This window comes from Nanorana parkeri, unplaced genomic scaffold (assembly GCF_000935625.1).
Source record: "Nanorana parkeri isolate BGI_ZX_2015 unplaced genomic scaffold, ASM93562v1 scaffold680, whole genome shotgun sequence".
Taxonomy (NCBI): domain Eukaryota; kingdom Metazoa; phylum Chordata; class Amphibia; order Anura; family Dicroglossidae; genus Nanorana; species Nanorana parkeri.
In genome coordinates, this window is record NW_017306948.1 from 252,189 (window position 1) to 269,734 (window position 17,546).

General features: G+C 40.6%; 1 protein-coding gene across 1 annotated transcript in view; it reads right to left on the reverse strand.

Annotated features, from left to right (window-relative positions):
* ERBB4 (erb-b2 receptor tyrosine kinase 4) overlaps nucleotides 1-16,693 on the reverse strand; it is a 160,522-nt gene extending 143,829 nt beyond the window's left edge. Inside the window, exons 1-3 of the mRNA XM_018563608.1 lie at nucleotides 16,638-16,693; nucleotides 15,605-15,784; nucleotides 14,490-14,534 (exon numbers count right to left, since the gene is read on the reverse strand). Coding sequence (XP_018419110.1) covers nucleotides 14,490-14,534; nucleotides 15,605-15,784; nucleotides 16,638-16,693 — 281 coding nt within the window. The remainder of the gene's footprint in view (nucleotides 1-14,489; nucleotides 14,535-15,604; nucleotides 15,785-16,637) is intronic.
* Between the last annotated feature and the right edge of the window lie 853 nt (nucleotides 16,694-17,546).

Consider the following 17,546-nt stretch of genomic DNA (forward strand, 5'->3'; position numbering starts at 1 on the left):
CTGCGGGGGGCCACGGGGGGGGGGGGCAGGCTTGCGATGATCGAGAGTACGATCTGCCTGTCCAAGATGGGCAGATCGTACATTTTTTTAATTACTTTACAATCATCGCAAGACTAAGGTCTTGCGATGGTTGTACAGTGTATGGCCACCTTAACAATGCTTTTTTTTTTTTACTAATTTCCCCAGTTGCATAGCTTTATTTCCTGTTGATCCTGCCAGAAGACGCGTGCATTCGGATTCGGACGAACCTGCAGATCAACGAAATTCAGTTAATTTGGCAGTTCGTCCGAATCCGAAATAACAAATGTATTATATGCCAGAAAACAGTAGGTCCCCCTGCACTCCTTACAGCGTTTCCGGTCCAAGTGAAAATACCTAACACACTGTCTGTCCTAGGGTGGCAAGGCTGCTCCTCCTTATATATAGAATAATGAGTGAGCAAATGTTACCCTAGGACAAGAAGTGTGTTACTGGTAACATCACCAGGTGAAAATAAAGGAAAAAAAGCCAGAAAACAGAACACTAATGCAGCCACCTTGTTGAATGTTCATTGACTGGTTATGTACAAGTACATATGTCTATGAAGTAAACTTTGTGAATCAACAGATAAAATAAAAAGTGTCAGTATTATGAACCGTATTGCCAAGCACCCACCACCAATCAGGTTCAGACCCACACTAGAACGTGACATTTGCATAATGAGAGTTTGAATATGATTTGTGGATCTGAGACATAGGGGGTGATTTACTAAACCAAACACATGCACGCACCAGGTGCGTGTGATTTTTACACAGCAAAGCGTATTTATCAACCAAAAAGTCTCTATAAGCATATTTCCACTAATGCCATATATGGAAAAATCATGCACATGATGCATATATAATGCTGCTTCACAGTTTAGACAAAAATAGTTAGCTCATGCATTTACATTCCTGCATTGATCAACGCAAGCAACACAATGTAGAGCTAATTTACACAACATCACCTTGCAATTCAGGGCAGGGTTTTGCACAACACACCTGCTGGTTGTGTACAAACTACAAAGGTGTTTAGATTCCACCCATAGATCATGCTGGGAGGGAACACACTACAGAGGTGTATACATGTTCGTGGTGTGTTTATAAGGTTAGTAAATCAACCCCATACTGTAATTACTTCTTGCCTGACACTTGAATAGAAAAAGCTCATATATGTTAAAGAAAGATTTTGTTATGTTTTTAAATCGTATACTAGGCAAATTATATTGATCTTACTGCTAAGGGTTTCCAATACCAGACATCTACTAACTTTTGAAAATCAGTATGTATTGTATAACTAATTTATGTTCAATTTTAAGGTGTTATACTGCCATGCATCTATATCAAATCCCTATATTTCCACTGGTGGATGATCAATGGAACCTAACTGTCACATTAGTTTTAAACATTTACGATTATTATTGTCGCTCTTCATCCAAGTAATTTTGAGACAATGCCACAGAAGGTGCCAATAGGTGCCAAAGTAATTTTGCTTTATTGCAAAACTAATGTGTGCTTGACAGGGGAGGATTTTAAGTACGCCCACGTCTCGTCTGTAACTCAACAATAAGCAAGGTTCCTGTGAGCAGCAGCTGAAGCTATGGCATCAGCAGCTTCATTCCTGATAAAGCAGCCCCATGAACACTCTGTGCTACAACAGAACTAATAGAGAGGTGGCTTTCTGTGCATAGAGATAGGCAGCCAATTATCTCTTTAATGAAGCGATGCTTTGATTGCAAAGACGACTGCAGCTAGCTTCCCCCCTGTGCATTAGTTCAGCTATACAAGAAGTACTTGGTTTAGTAGAATTTCAAAGCCATAGCACCTCAATGATGTGGTCTTATCTCATTATTGGTTGCAGCATTAACTTGGTAAGAATGGTGTGCTAATTCGTCTGGGATACAATGAAACAAGGTGAAGAATCGGTGTTCTGATAAGACTAATATGCTCCCAGCATGGGAGTTGTGCTCCTGAATTATAAGAGCTCACTCAATAACATTCATTTCCCTACTTATACTTGGTCGAGCAAAACATAATAAGTGCTGATGTTCCGCTCAGTCTAGAAGTACGTCTGATTTTCTCTGATGTCATTCTTAAGGTGGACAGTCTGTAGGCGAGATGACATTTGTTTTTACTAACATCATTATGTGACAATGTATTGATTTTAAACTGCATGTTTCTGTAAAGATGCATTACCTGTCAGCGGGTTTTAATCAATTTCAGACAAATCGTTTTGCCAAGATATGCCTCATAATAGGATTTTATTCACCCATTATTATCCATTTCTGGCAAAAGTAGGAAATACATTCCAATGATAACTTCAAGTGTATCAATGCCCCCCCCCCCAAAAAAAAAAAAGTAATAATAATGATATATGTATATACACACACGCATATATATATATATATACAGTGCCAGTGAACATGTATATCAGAATATTGCATTCCATAGATGTGGTAGCTGCATAATTTTCTCTTTTTTTCAGGCGTTTGTTCACCTTGTAATCCAGCAAATAACACACTGGTGCTACACTCACTCCCTGTACTGTATCTACGGAGGGGTACGGGGAGGATTAGCAGTTTATGCCAGTAAGGTTCATTTTTTTGTGGTTTTAGTGTAGCTCCCAGGAGGTGACAAGGACACTGCATTTCTGGCAAGATCAGCAGGCACTTTCTGTACTTGCCAAAAAATTTTCTTGGCCTGGGAAATAAAAACTAATGCAACCATCATATTTAAGGACAAGTAACCTTCAGTTTAGTAAATTTTTGTTCTTGGGTTTAGATATCCTTCAAGAATAATTCTATTCACTTGCATATACTGTAAATATAGATCAGCCAACTGAACTTACAGCTTAGATTGCTTACAAATGTCCATAGCTTAAAATACCTGACAGCAATAGTAGTAGTAAGGCTAAAGCCTCATTCACATGGACATGCAGAGCAGTACAGCATGCACATCCATGCAGAAACCTGCGCCCAGGAGTGGCAACTGTTGCATGCAGCTGCCTGTGCAACTCAATGATAAGATGTGGCTGCAGGCTGGTAAATGCCAATCTGAACTTATACACCCATACAGATGCAAGCCCTGGACACAGATTGCCTGTATGGATGTATAAGTTTGGATCTGCCTTTACGAGCGTGCAACCACATACTGCCATTGAGCTGGACAGGGAACGTAGTAGTATGACAGGCCTAGCAAGGTGTCAGATTTGTCTACATTTTGTTCTGCCCCATTAGAAGAAATCTTTCCAGAGAAAAACATGAAGGCTGCCATTGCTGACTCTCAGTTACCTGGCTGTCATGCATGGTTGTCTTTCTTCAACCACATTCTCTAAGAGACTCTGACTTTCCTAAAAGGCACACTAAGTCAAGGACTCAAAAAGTATCAAAGCCAGTGGACAAGGATAACAGTCAGGCAGTTATGATAATAAAAAGGAGGTCACCGATGGCAGCCCCCATATGTCTTTTCGAAAATGTTTATTTTTAAGCATTATAACAGTGTATGTGGACAAGACTGTATATATACGTTTGTGTATTCTGCTTCAGACTAAAATTCAGATTACCAACCATTAACAATAATCATATCAAAGGATGTCCCTAGCATACACTATTAGGTAATTATTGCCTGATCCAGCATGCACCATCACAATCGATCAGTAATTTGGATATACCAAGAACCTTTAACATTTGATCTAAATGACAGGTAACTAAGGCAGGGTGAAATTCTTCAGCCAGTATAAATTCCTTAGCATAAGAGCAGTATTGAGTGAAGTGAGCACTCTTATAGGATATGAACATGTATGTCTACAGTATGTGTATATCGGGGGAAAGAATAACTGAGCAGCAGTAGGATCATTAGCCAATGTGAATGAGCCAGCTTAAATCTGGATCAGGGCAGACACCCCCTTGATCAACCTATAGCTCAAAGTTCATAAGTGGAAATACACAAACATGTTAAATAAAATTCTATTCTGAGCTGGCAGTGTGGATAGCGCTTTGCATCTTAGCAACGATTTCATCAAAAGGAAGCCATTTACTGAGATGGGTGATTTGCTGAGCCTGGAAGCTGCAGCCATTGTTGAAATTCCTCTTAATGCAGTAATTTCTGATAATTGCCGACACAAATTTAGAACAACAATTTGTTGAAAAGGCACAAAATACATTTGTCTATATAGAACAGGTGGCAAATGTGTGCAGAAATTAGTCACCAATTACCAGGTGTTAGTTAACCTGTCAGTTGCCAAACTTTGGGCCATCATAAATAGCACAGATAAGGATATTAGTGTGACAAGGGATCAAATATGGACACATGGGGATTTACTTACAAAAGGCAAATAGGCTGTTAACTTTGCAAAGGAATTTGCACTTAGTATTTTTGCTTGCACATGATTGGATGATAAAAGCCAGTAGATTTGCGTCATTCACTAAGCTTAGCGGTAACTTCCCCTTCAAAGTACAAATTCCCTTGCAAAGTGAACTCCCTATATGTCTTTAGTAAATCAACGCCATGGAATCAATAGTCTCTCTCTCTTTCTCTGTATATATTAAAAAGTAAATTGTATATCTATATATATCGATCTATATATATCTATCTATAGATAGATATATATAGATCGATATATATAGATAGATATATATAGATAGATATATATAGATAGATAGATATATATAGATATATATATATATATAGATCTATATATATATCTATATATATATAGATATATTCACATGTTTCCTCATTATATTCTTAGCCTCTACACTGCTCATAATGCAAAGTAACAGGCGTCTGACTTATTAAAAACCATATACTTCCTGTGTGGCTGAATATCTTGCCTCAAATTGAGACTGAAAAAACCTGTGTTTTGTGAATAGCCAAGGAGGGGCAGTGGAGACGCAAAACTAGGGAGATGTCTAAGAGACCCACAAAGCTCATCTCTAGCAGCAGGCGCACTTGAGATTAGTGTCATCACTACTCATGCAGGGGGCATGTCTGTACAGAGAATACACATACATACATGAATGCTAGCCGGAGGCAAAAGGATTTAAATTTTCTGCCGGGAGAGGATGACAGCAGAAAGTGGGAAGAGAACAAGATTGGCAGCAAGAGGTGGGGGAACATGAATGGCTGCAAGGGGCGAGAGGATGGAATAGAGGTGCCAAGAGAGAATGACAGCAGGAGGTGGGAGGAAGAAGAAATAGACAATATGGGGTGGGTGAGCAAGAATGATAACAGGAAGTGGGAAGACTGAAAAGACGTTGCAGGAGAGAATGACAGCTGAAGTTGAGAGGAAGACAAAATTCACAACAGGGGGTAGTTAAGCGAGAATGACAGCAGGAGGGCATAGCAGAGTAGGTGGTAGCTACTGGGCTCTGCTGGTGCTCCCCCATAGGAACGCCTACAAATTGGGCTTCATACAGGGGTGGAGCTCACAAACAAAAATGCAAGACATCATTTTTTTTTTGCAAATTGTTCTGCTTTTCATTTCTGAAGATTTCTATTGAATCTATCTATCCATATGAATCACTGGACCAGCGGTAAACGTCTATTCCTGCTAAGACTTGTTCTTTTAAGAATTTTGATAAAAGAATGCTGGTAACTGCTTTACAGAAGAGCTAAACACATAATAGCATATCTAAACAGAGGGCAATTATTGTGCCTGGAGTTGGGCACAGCCTAATAGGGAGGTGTCACTGCTGCAAAGACTTTTTGAAAAACAGGCTTATCCCAGCACAGCAAAAAGAAGATAGTGTTTAACATGTGAAAAGAAAACAAGAGGTCCACCTACTGGATGGATAGAAGACTATATAATTCTAGCATGTGATATTTCACAATTAGCTAAAAAAAAAACATATTAAAGTGGTATCATTAATATTTTTGTCAACCTAGTACAATAAAATATGTGAATGTATTTAGAGCTCAGAAATTATTTTTTTCTCTGTTGGAGTAAATGGGTCCTTGTTTCATCAGTGTTTGTTCTACTTCATTTGCATCAAATGTGGGTTTAGAATTATTTTGAATGAATAAGTGACTTTTTCTTCAAACTAACTGTGTAACTTTAGAATGTTAATCAGACCTAATACCTGCTTATTACTCCTCCATGCAACAAACATTTGATTACACAGCCACTAAACATGGACATTCAGCCTAGACCATTGTTTGGACATTTGTACAAGAAATAACTCAAATATGGCTAAGAACAACACATTGGAATAGGTTGCAGAGCAACGTCCGCAGAAGCTTAATTGTGGAGGTGGCATGAAGATATAAAAGGTCTTGTTATTGTGCTATTAATAAGGTTTAGACCCAAAAATGTTTTTTTTTTTTCCAGTTAACATGCATATCTACTGAATAATTAATGTTGTACTAGTCCCCCTGAGTAGTACTTGCGGCTCAGGTTCTTTTTTGCTTTATCAGCAAAGAATGATATGAATATCCTGAGGATTAGTCAAGCAGCCCATTCCAATGGTCAGCACATATTTACTGTGACTGTTTCCTGACCATTTATGGTAGGGAGAGGAAGAGGGCACATCTGATGGTTCTGCTTATCATAGAAGAGACTTACTCAGGAGTGGCTTTCTAACCTTTCTAAACATGTTTGTGAAATGAAACAGGAAACTATTAGCACTACTCAGTGCATTACTTTTGGTCTTAAATCTACAGTATAGGGCTTGTATTCAGATTCATAAAGCATTTGAGAGCTTTGGTACAGGACTGCAGACCCTTGCAATATGATTCTGTAAGGAGCAACCTTCACTTCTGAGTCCTGTAGGGATATAAGATACAGGCCTTAAACTAGGGAACACTTGTTCTGCATTTCCACAGGATTAGATTCAAGGGTATATAGAATATAATCAGGGCCGTCTTTACCGCAGGACAAATGGGGCACTTGCCCTGGGCCCCATAACGTACAGGGGCCCACAGCAGCTGTCCCTTTCACATCCAGCGGCAAACAGAAAACGAGCTATGTATGTGAGCCAGTGGAGAGACAGAACGGACATCCGTTCTCAGTAGCAGCCAGCCTGTGAAGTGACCATCCGTCCGTGTGTGTGTCTCCTGCTGTGATCTCCTCCCCCGATGCCTGGCACAGAGATCCGGCAGGCACGGAGGAGAAGGAGGGGGAGGGTTAAGCCAGACAGCACAGGTAAATCTGAAAAAAAAACCAGTTACCATAATTTTTTTAAATCTTTATTTACATGTATCTGTATTTAACTTTACATCTGTCTTTAGCACACAGGCTGGGGTCTGGGAGCAGGACTGAGGAGGAAGATTCTGGACTGTGTTGTATTTACAGTCATATCACTAAACATGTGCTGAAATGTATATTCAGTCCATGTGTTTAGTAATATGCTGTGTAATTGCAATACAGATTTTACTAATTTATCCATGTTCTGTACTACCTGATAAATCATACAATTAGATTTAAATAAAAATCGTATTGTATGATTTATCAAGTAGTATAGAACAAATGTACCAATCAGTGGTGGAACTATTGCCATTGCGACCCAGGAGGCCGCTGTGGGGCCCGGGGCACAGGGGGTGCCAGCCAGGACGAGGAACAAAGGGGTCCCCCTGATGCCGTGTGGGCTGCCTGGGTCGTTATGGCATCGAACACTGCTGGCTGTCACTGGCGTCTGTGAGGAGGAATGCGCCGCTGTTCAGTTCACTGACGACCTGTCAGTGATCTGAGCAGCGGCTGGTTCCTCCTCACAGCCGCTGCTGAGTTAGTAACAGCAGCTGCGGTGGAGGAAGCCAGCGTCGGCAGTGGAGGAGGAGGCAGGGCCCAGTAGAGGAGGAGATGGGGCCCAGTAGAGGAGGAGACGGGGCCCAACGGCGACCATGGAGGGGGAGGAGGCGGGGCCCAGCAGTGGAGGAAGCTGACAGCGGATTGGGGCTGACAGGTAAGAGGTGTGCAGGGGTGTGACCGGCCCACCTGAGACCCTGCAGAGCGCACTAAAGAGAGTCTATGGTGGGCTCTGCAGGGTCATTCTCAGGTGGGCTGTGTGGGGTCTCAGGTGGGCTCTGCAAGGAGTGTAACTAGAAATCACAGGCCCCAAAACAAAATTTTGCTATGGGGCCCTATGATTTCTAGTTATGCCCCTGGTACCAATACATGGTTATATTAGTAAAATCGTTATTGCTTTTACATGACATGACCCCCGCACACTTGTTGCAGGGTGTACTGCATTTGCAACATATGCATTCTACATATAATATACACAGAGGCATTTGTTAAAAATGCAACGCACCATGCACTACCAATTTTACTGATATAACCATGAGGTGCTACATTTGTTCTGTACGACCTTATAAATTATACAATAAGATTTTTAATTTAAATCGTATTGTATGATTTAAAAAATAGTTCAGAATAAATGTACCAGGATGTGGTTAAATTAGTCAAATCCATATTGCATTTATATTGCATGCACCCGAACACTTGCTGCATGGTGAATTGCATTTTCAACATATGCATTCTACATATAATATAGACTTATGGATCAAAAATCTGAATTGTAGACTCCATTGCATTGCAGAGTCCTGAGTTTATTGTGGTGCAGAGTCCTGAGTCTATACCAGACATCCCAACTCTCCCAGACGCTCCGGGAGTCTCCCGCTATTAGATAACGGCTCCCTGCCGCCCGGGAGAAGAACACTTTCTCCTGAAAAGGTTTACTCTGCTCAATCGAGCAGAGTAAAACCTTTCCCTGCTCTGGTTTTTTTTTTCTGACATCAAAGCCGCGGGCCGCCGTCAGTAAAAAAAACAACGGGAAAAAAACAGCATAGGAATGCATAGCTAGATTCCTATTAGCTATTTCACTTTGCAATAGCCAATAGAAAACTAGCTATTGCACCCGCCCACTGCTGCTGTCCATCAGCAGAGGGGAACCTGAAGTTCTCCAGCAGGTCCTCGTCTAGTGATTGACAGAAGTAGAGGGTGGGTGCAATAGCCAGCTTGCTATTGGATATTGCAAATTGAAATAGCCAATAGGAATCTAACTATTCATTCCTGTGCTTTTTTTTATTTTATTAAATCTTGCCCAGGGTCCACTTAATGTTAAAGACGGCCCTGAATATAATGACACTGGGAGTCATAGGGACTTTGAGAATGGGGCAGCCAGATGTACAGTATATGAGGCCAAGTTAGAAAAGTCAGTCTCCAGAAGGACAGTCATGTCCCCTTCATTAGTTTATATGTAGCAGGTTCACATTTGACTGAAATATACATTTTAAAGCAGAAATCCAGGCAGGTATCAAAAACACCATGTAATTGAGTTATGTATCCGTTAAAAAATATATATATTTTTTAATGCAACATATGTGTTTGGCTTTGTCCTAATACTTGGTTTCTGTAATCACATCCCAGATAGCAAGGATAACATGCCACAAACTTGTGGCAGGGTAAATTGTAATTCTTGTTAACTTGCTGCACACATTCCTGGCAAGTTGTAGACTTGCAGAACACTTGCAGCACAAGTTCTAGTTGACACTTTTTGAATTTGTAGCAAATTTGCTTGGCAAGTCTACAGCAAGAGTCCGGCAGGTCTTAGCAAGAGCTCTGCAAGTGTACAGCACTTTTACAAAGCACATTGATCTGGAGACTTGCAATGCAAACTTGCTGTAATTGTGCAACAAAATTGTGAAGCTTGGCAAGTCTGCAATAGTTTAGCAAGTCATTTTCAAACTTGCAGTTCAATTGCTTGCTATCTGGGATATACAAAAGAACACAGGCTCAGAGAGAGAAGACCTCATCAGTTTGCTGATGCTCTTTTGCTATCCACAGTTTGGGGCATGGAAGTGGGCAAGCTGCATTGTTTAACTGCTGTATAGAAAATTCTGGACACCAGCCTGGCTGTGCTGTTTGTCAGCGCTGTATATACCCATGGACTCCCTAGCCAAAATGACAAATCCCTTGGCAGGTTAAACAGCCCCCAAATATTATATTTCAAAATTTTGCCCAGAGTTCCACTTTAATACTTAGGCTAAGTAGACTTTGGCTTCAGAATAAGTAATAGTATCCTAAAAGGTTTGAAATATGCCTGAAATTAGTTATCTACTAAATTGCATCCTATATATTGGTATGCCTGCAATGTTTGACATAGCAAAGAAACCACTTTATCTAGGGATGACTTAGTTCATTCTGAGAATTCTCCCAAACCACTGCCTGGCAGAGCATGATGGGATTTATAGCTCAACAGCATCTGGAGAGCCACAGGTTGACTAAACATAATGTAGCGAGGGGATGCATGAATAAACTGTTTCATGTAGAGCAGCGTGCCATTGGGACCAATAGGCAATCCCATTGTGGAGGAAAGAAGGTTATTGAGTAGGCTATATTGTGCTAATGTGTTTTGTCTTTGGGGTCCAATAAACATGTGATAAAGGAAACTCACTCATTTAACCAGAATGTCTTCTAGGGGATCCATAATTTCAGTTGATGTTTACGCGGCAGTGAAAGTATACAGCTCTCAGTAGGGGTTGAGGAAGACTCTTAGTTAATTAAAGCTTCATGAGTTAAATGAGGATTGTGTAATGAGCAGCCTAATTCATTGTGTGCGTATCACTTTGTTTGGGAAGACTAATTATAACCTCACTCTCTAGTATGAATCTGAAGCTACATAACCTGACCTAGTTCAGTGGAATAGTGGATGGTCCTCAGTAGCCCTCACACTGCAGATTTCTCTTTTAGGTGATTATTATGATTGAGGGGTTAAATGTAAATAGACATAAAATAAATTTCCATAATGGAGTTCTGTGCTTTAGCACAGTACATTCTGCTCTACCAAAGTGCCGGAAAGAAGGTTGGTGTTACCAGGGGCACTTAGTTGCAAGGTTTGACCAAATGCATTGGTCACAGAAAATGCTTTCTTAAAAGCATTTACAGGTCTTTGCAAGCTTTTCATTTCTATTGCACAAAAGTACAGAACTATAGTGCAGGCTGGAAAGAAAAACAGATGCTTAAGTACCTAATCCTAAAATGACCCCATGATATGCTTCACTTCACAAGGCTAAGACCTGAAAACTTCTACTGAAAATGACCTTCCCCTGTTTAAATATACTGTATTACAAGGAATGTGCAGTGTTTTTTAAAGTGATATGCACATTAAAATGCTGTAAGCTATTTCAGAGGCTGGTGAAATCACTTACAATGGATTCTGCTTGATGTATAAACGTTTGTTTCCTGCAAAATCAGCTGGTTCCCTGAGCACTAGCCCTGATATCCTCCTTTTGGGCGCTTCCTTTTTCCATGCAGTCTCCACAAACACACAGGTACAGCAAGGCCCTGCTCTTCACTCCTCCTTCCTCCCTTCACCGAGCTAGTACTGTGCTGTTCCTTGTGATTTTGTACTCAAGAGAAAGTTTAAGGAAGCTGAGCTTAGAGTTGGAGCCAGCTGTTCAGAAACATGATAGCAGTAAGGACTTGGCCAAAAAAATAAGAAATACTTCACTGTGCAATGTATGTTTGTTTGATCTAGATAAATTATTGAAAAAAATGTGTGTTTAATATTACTGTTAAGTTTATTTCTTCTTTTTTTCGCTCAGGAGTAAAGAAATACAGTTAAAACTAATTCCTTAATTTGTAGTCAGATACACATTTAAAATTTTCATCCAGTAGGTGAACATGTTATCAAGCTTTTCTGAAGCTCAAACTAGACATACAGCTGAATGAGTCAGCTTCAGATTGGCTTTGTCCTAATACTTGGTTTCTGTAATCACATCCCAGATAGCAAGGATAACATGCCACAAACTTGTGGCAGGGTAAATTGTAATTCTTGTTAACTTGCTGCACACATTCCTGGCAAGTTGTAGACTTGCAGAACACTTGCAGCACAAGTTCTAGTTGACACTTTTTGAATTTGTAGCAAATTTGCTTGGCAAGTCTACAGCAAGAGTCCGGCAGGTCTTAGCAAGAGCTCTGCAAGTGTACAGCACTTTTACAAAGCACATTGATCTGGAGACTTGCAATGCAAACTTGCTGTAATTGTGCAACAAAATTGTGAAGCTTGGCAAGTCTGCAATAGTTTAGCAAGTCATTTTCAAACTTGCAGTTCAATTGCTTGCTATCTGGGATATACAAAAGAACACAGGCTCAGAGAGAGAAGACCTCATCAGTTTGCTGATGCTCTTTTGCTATCCACAGTTTGGGGCATGGAAGTGGGCAAGCTGCATTGTTTAACTGCTGTATAGAAAATTCTGGACACCAGCCTGGCTGTGCTGTTTGTCAGCGCTGTATATACCCATGGACTCCCTAGCCAAAATGACAAATCCCTTGGCAGGTTAAACAGCCCCCAAATATTATATTTCAAAATTTTGCCCAGAGTTCCACTTTAATACTTAGGCTAAGTAGACTTTGGCTTCAGAATAAGTAATAGTATCCTAAAAGGTTTGAAATATGCCTGAAATTAGTTATCTACTAAATTGCATCCTATATATTGGTATGCCTGCAATGTTTGACATAGCAAAGAAACCACTTTATCTAGGGATGACTTAGTTCATTCTGAGAATTCTCCCAAACCACTGCCTGGCAGAGCATGATGGGATTTATAGCTCAACAGCATCTGGAGAGCCACAGGTTGACTAAACATAATGTAGCGAGGGGATGCATGAATAAACTGTTTCATGTAGAGCAGCGTGCCATTGGGACCAATAGGCAATCCCATTGTGGAGGAAAGAAGGTTATTGAGTAGGCTATATTGTGCTAATGTGTTTTGTCTTTGGGGTCCAATAAACATGTGATAAAGGAAACTCACTCATTTAACCAGAATGTCTTCTAGGGGATCCATAATTTCAGTTGATGTTTACGCGGCAGTGAAAGTATACAGCTCTCAGTAGGGGTTGAGGAAGACTCTTAGTTAATTAAAGCTTCATGAGTTAAATGAGGATTGTGTAATGAGCAGCCTAATTCATTGTGTGCGTATCACTTTGTTTGGGAAGACTAATTATAACCTCACTCTCTAGTATGAATCTGAAGCTACATAACCTGACCTAGTTCAGTGGAATAGTGGATGGTCCTCAGTAGCCCTCACACTGCAGATTTCTCTTTTAGGTGATTATTATGATTGAGGGGTTAAATGTAAATAGACATAAAATAAATTTCCATAATGGAGTTCTGTGCTTTAGCACAGTACATTCTGCTCTACCAAAGTGCCGGAAAGAAGGTTGGTGTTACCAGGGGCACTTAGTTGCAAGGTTTGACCAAATGCATTGGTCACAGAAAATGCTTTCTTAAAAGCATTTACAGGTCTTTGCAAGCTTTTCATTTCTATTGCACAAAAGTACAGAACTATAGTGCAGGCTGGAAAGAAAAACAGATGCTTAAGTACCTAATCCTAAAATGACCCCATGATATGCTTCACTTCACAAGGCTAAGACCTGAAAACTTCTACTGAAAATGACCTTCCCCTGTTTAAATATACTGTATTACAAGGAATGTGCAGTGTTTTTTAAAGTGATATGCACATTAAAATGCTGTAAGCTATTTCAGAGGCTGGTGAAATCACTTACAATGGATTCTGCTTGATGTATAAACGTTTGTTTCCTGCAAAATCAGCTGGTTCCCTGAGCACTAGCCCTGATATCCTCCTTTTGGGCGCTTCCTTTTTCCATGCAGTCTCCACAAACACACAGGTACAGCAAGGCCCTGCTCTTCACTCCTCCTTCCTCCCTTCACCGAGCTAGTACTGTGCTGTTCCTTGTGATTTTGTACTCAAGAGAAAGTTTAAGGAAGCTGAGCTTAGAGTTGGAGCCAGCTGTTCAGAAACATGATAGCAGTAAGGACTTGGCCAAAAAAATAAGAAATACTTCACTGTGCAATGTATGTTTGTTTGATCTAGATAAATTATTGAAAAAAATGTGTGTTTAATATTACTGTTAAGTTTATTTCTTCTTTTTTTCGCTCAGGAGTAAAGAAATACAGTTAAAACTAATTCCTTAATTTGTAGTCAGATACACATTTAAAATTTTCATCCAGTAGGTGAACATGTTATCAAGCTTTTCTGAAGCTCAAACTAGACATACAGCTGAATGAGTCAGCTTCAGCTCCTTCTCCTCCTTCCTATGGCTCAATTAGAGCATGTGTCAAACACAAGACCAGCAGACCGAATCCAGCCCACCAGGCCATTTCTTGTGGCCCTCGCGCCTCTCCTGCAACATTACATTTTTAAACCAAAGCTAACACTGTAAACAAGTGCCAGGCTTCACAACTGGCCCTTTGAGGGCAACCATAATGCTGATATGGCCCGCAATTAAATTGAGTTTGACACCCCTGAGTTAGAGAGTCTGTAAGGTGAGTGCTACAGCTCTGCTTCTTTTTAGGAAAACCCCAGTGAATGGAGGCACTCATAATTTCCCATAGGGTAGCTGTAATGTCCCACTTACCACCCCAGTATTTTATCAGCAGTCTAACCACGGGAAGGTTATGTGTAGCCACCCTTGGGAATAAAGACAAAATGGAGAACCAGTCAAAGCCCTTACCTATCTACGATTCCAATGCAGTCCTTTATGCGGGGTCCTCTACACCTGTAAAAAAACAACAACAGGGATGAACACATACAAGGTTAGATAATAGGTTATATAAACACACAGGACAAAAAGGGACTGTAATGCTAAAAACACTATGTAAAATCAGTATGTAAAAAATACAGAAATTTAGGAACAATATAAAACACACCAGCAGCCTAATAAACAATTTACAGGGAACAAACCAGAAGGTACATTTATAGAAGGAAACAAATACATATAAACAATAGGCAGAGCTATCCGTTATTATGACATCCCAAATGTATTCTATAAAAATCTCTTAATATACCGTCATGCAAACAGTTGGATTTCTGACAATAACATTTAAAAAAAAACAAATGTTAACAGCTAAAGTGCAAGAAAAACATAACAAGAAGCAATACAGAATCTGCAGAAAGTCTTAGACTATTAATTGCTACATTTCAATCAATGTTTGTCATACAGCAGATTGTTCATAAAGTCAAACTACTTCCAAAAGAAGGGGTTAACTTTGAAGTCCTTTGTTCCCGCTGCCATCAGTGACAGAAATAATTAGAGTGATTGGTTTCCAGACAGCAGTCAACAATAGGGACAGGGCAGGAAGGTGGCGCCCTCCCTGCCAAAACTGGCATTAGCGATAATATGCAATCTTCACCTGTGCCTGCAGGAGGCTTTAAAATGCCAAGGTCTTGTTTTTCTGCCCCTCTCTGGTTTCCTGGCTTACAAAACACTGAGCCCATGATTACTACCCACAAAAAGATCACAGCTTATCTCTATTCAAATGGCAGTTAAATGGCCAACTCACAATTATATTCTGTTCTCTTTCTCTACTAACCCTCAGAGCTTGAAATTGGAGTTGGCAACCACAGGATAGGCTGACGTAGAGCTGTGTTTTCAACTCAAATAAAAAGGCTTGAAAAATAGGCTGAAATTTTCACAAGCTACACAAGTTGTAATAATCAACTGCCTGATGGCATTTGGGGTCCATACTGGGGAAAACACACACCTGGATGTCACTCTGAGATGCAGAATACTAACATTAAATATGTGTTTTCACTGAAATATGATTTTAAAGTGAACCTGTTTTTTACCTTCCTGTGCTACCGTGCCCTGATCCATCCCAGTAGCTCGCTAAAAGACTGTTACTTCCATGATGCACCTTGCTGCTTACCACAGTGCAGTACCGAGTCTCTAAGCCCTCATTCACAGACATTAGCACAGGTGCGTTAAAGGTTGCGTTGTGGTAGGGCAGCCCATTTTGAATAGGCTGTCTACCACATCAAATCACACTTAAAGAAGTGCATGCACTTTTTGAAAAATTGTATAGCACCACTACTCATTATGGTGTTAAGCAATGCAAATGTGATTGCTAGGTGCTAGGTTAAGAAATAATGACACTGCAGTGCACCTAACAGTGCAACATGCGATGTCATAAGATTCCCACACACGCTTCAACACTACAGAGATGTGAACAAGAGCTAATTGAGTGCTAACACATGTGAATAAGGGATCATATTAGGCCTGAGTAAGTTTTAACATTGTGGTCAATTGTGGAAACAGAGGATAGGAAACAAAGACTGCCTGTGGAGCTTGCTATAAAACTAACTGTTACTTTGCCCATTCCAGATTAAAGACTGCAAGAGAGATCCTAAAAGCAGATGTAAACCCACTCTATAAAATATCACAAACATGTGGATAAAGCAATCCCCAGTCATTGTAAAAGCATACCCTTTAACTGTCCCACATTTGGAATCAAATCCCTCTTACCTCCTCAGCTGTTCCCCTTTTTGGTTGGATGCATAGATATCTAGGACAATGTTCTATTTAACTACCAATTAGTTTGTTTGCTATTTTTGAAAATCTGGAGCAGTTACTAATAGTAACCAATCAACCTATCTCTTTAGTTTGTTCAGTTAGGCTTTAAAAATAAAAGGTTGTAGCTGATTGGTTACTGTGGACAACTGCTCCAGATTTAGTCTGCTCCAGTTATGATAAATTGCCTCAGTGTATCTTTTTCTCCTCACAGAGGAGAAACAGTCCCGGTGCTAAAATCTGTGATCAATGTAATTAGCCATCACAGTGATCACATGATTAGGAGATGGCCCTACAGACTCCAGATCATACGTTTGAGACCAAGAGCTGCCGGTGACAGCTTGGTCTCGGTGCTGGTGGTCCCCCATCGTACAATGCATTTCCGGTACAAACACATGACTCATATATGCAACACCACGCAAGAAAGCCTACTTCCATGATGCCACAAATATATGGATTATGCCGACAGGAAGGGGTTAATATTTAATATTTTTATTGGTTGTAAACATAAATATTAAGTGTGCACACTTTTTTTCCTGATGTCCATCAAGGTAGCAGCATATTGTCTTAAATAGCCTACATATGCATATATTAGCTTCATACAGTTGTTGTCTACTTTTGTTCTCCCCGTCTTTCATTTTTTCCCCCCAATTTTTTTTTTTTCAGTCTGACATGAGATAATGTTTACAAAATAACTGCTTAAACAACTGTGCCCTAGCCCTATCGGTGTCCCATTAGTGAGATTTTCCTTCACTCCCTGTCCTGTAGACACAATTGGATTTCAGAAGAAATCTCTCCAGAGTGAGGGAAATCCCTTCTAAGACAATTGACATCAGAACAAGTGTATGCATTGTAAATTTTCTCTCTATTCCTGTTCTGGTGGCAAATCAATAGTTTCAGTTGTCCCTCACTTTCAGTCTCAATGACAATGGCCAACAGAACAAACCAGGTGTAATGAACGGACCCTGCAGGGACCTGGTGTTGGTGGCCGTCGCGGTCCTGCGCAGGCGCGCCGCGGTTCCGCAACCCCAGCTCGCCGTAGGAGAGCGGGGATGTCTGGTGGAGCGTTCCGTCGCCGCCTCGCGCAGGCGCATCGCCGACCTCCGTCGTCTCTCCCTTCAGAGCCGTCTACGTCGGGCGCAGGCGCACCAAGTAGCTCCGCCCCCCCAAGACGCAGCACTCGGCATAAAGCCGAGAGCCGGTAGTTGATCGGCGTCTTTC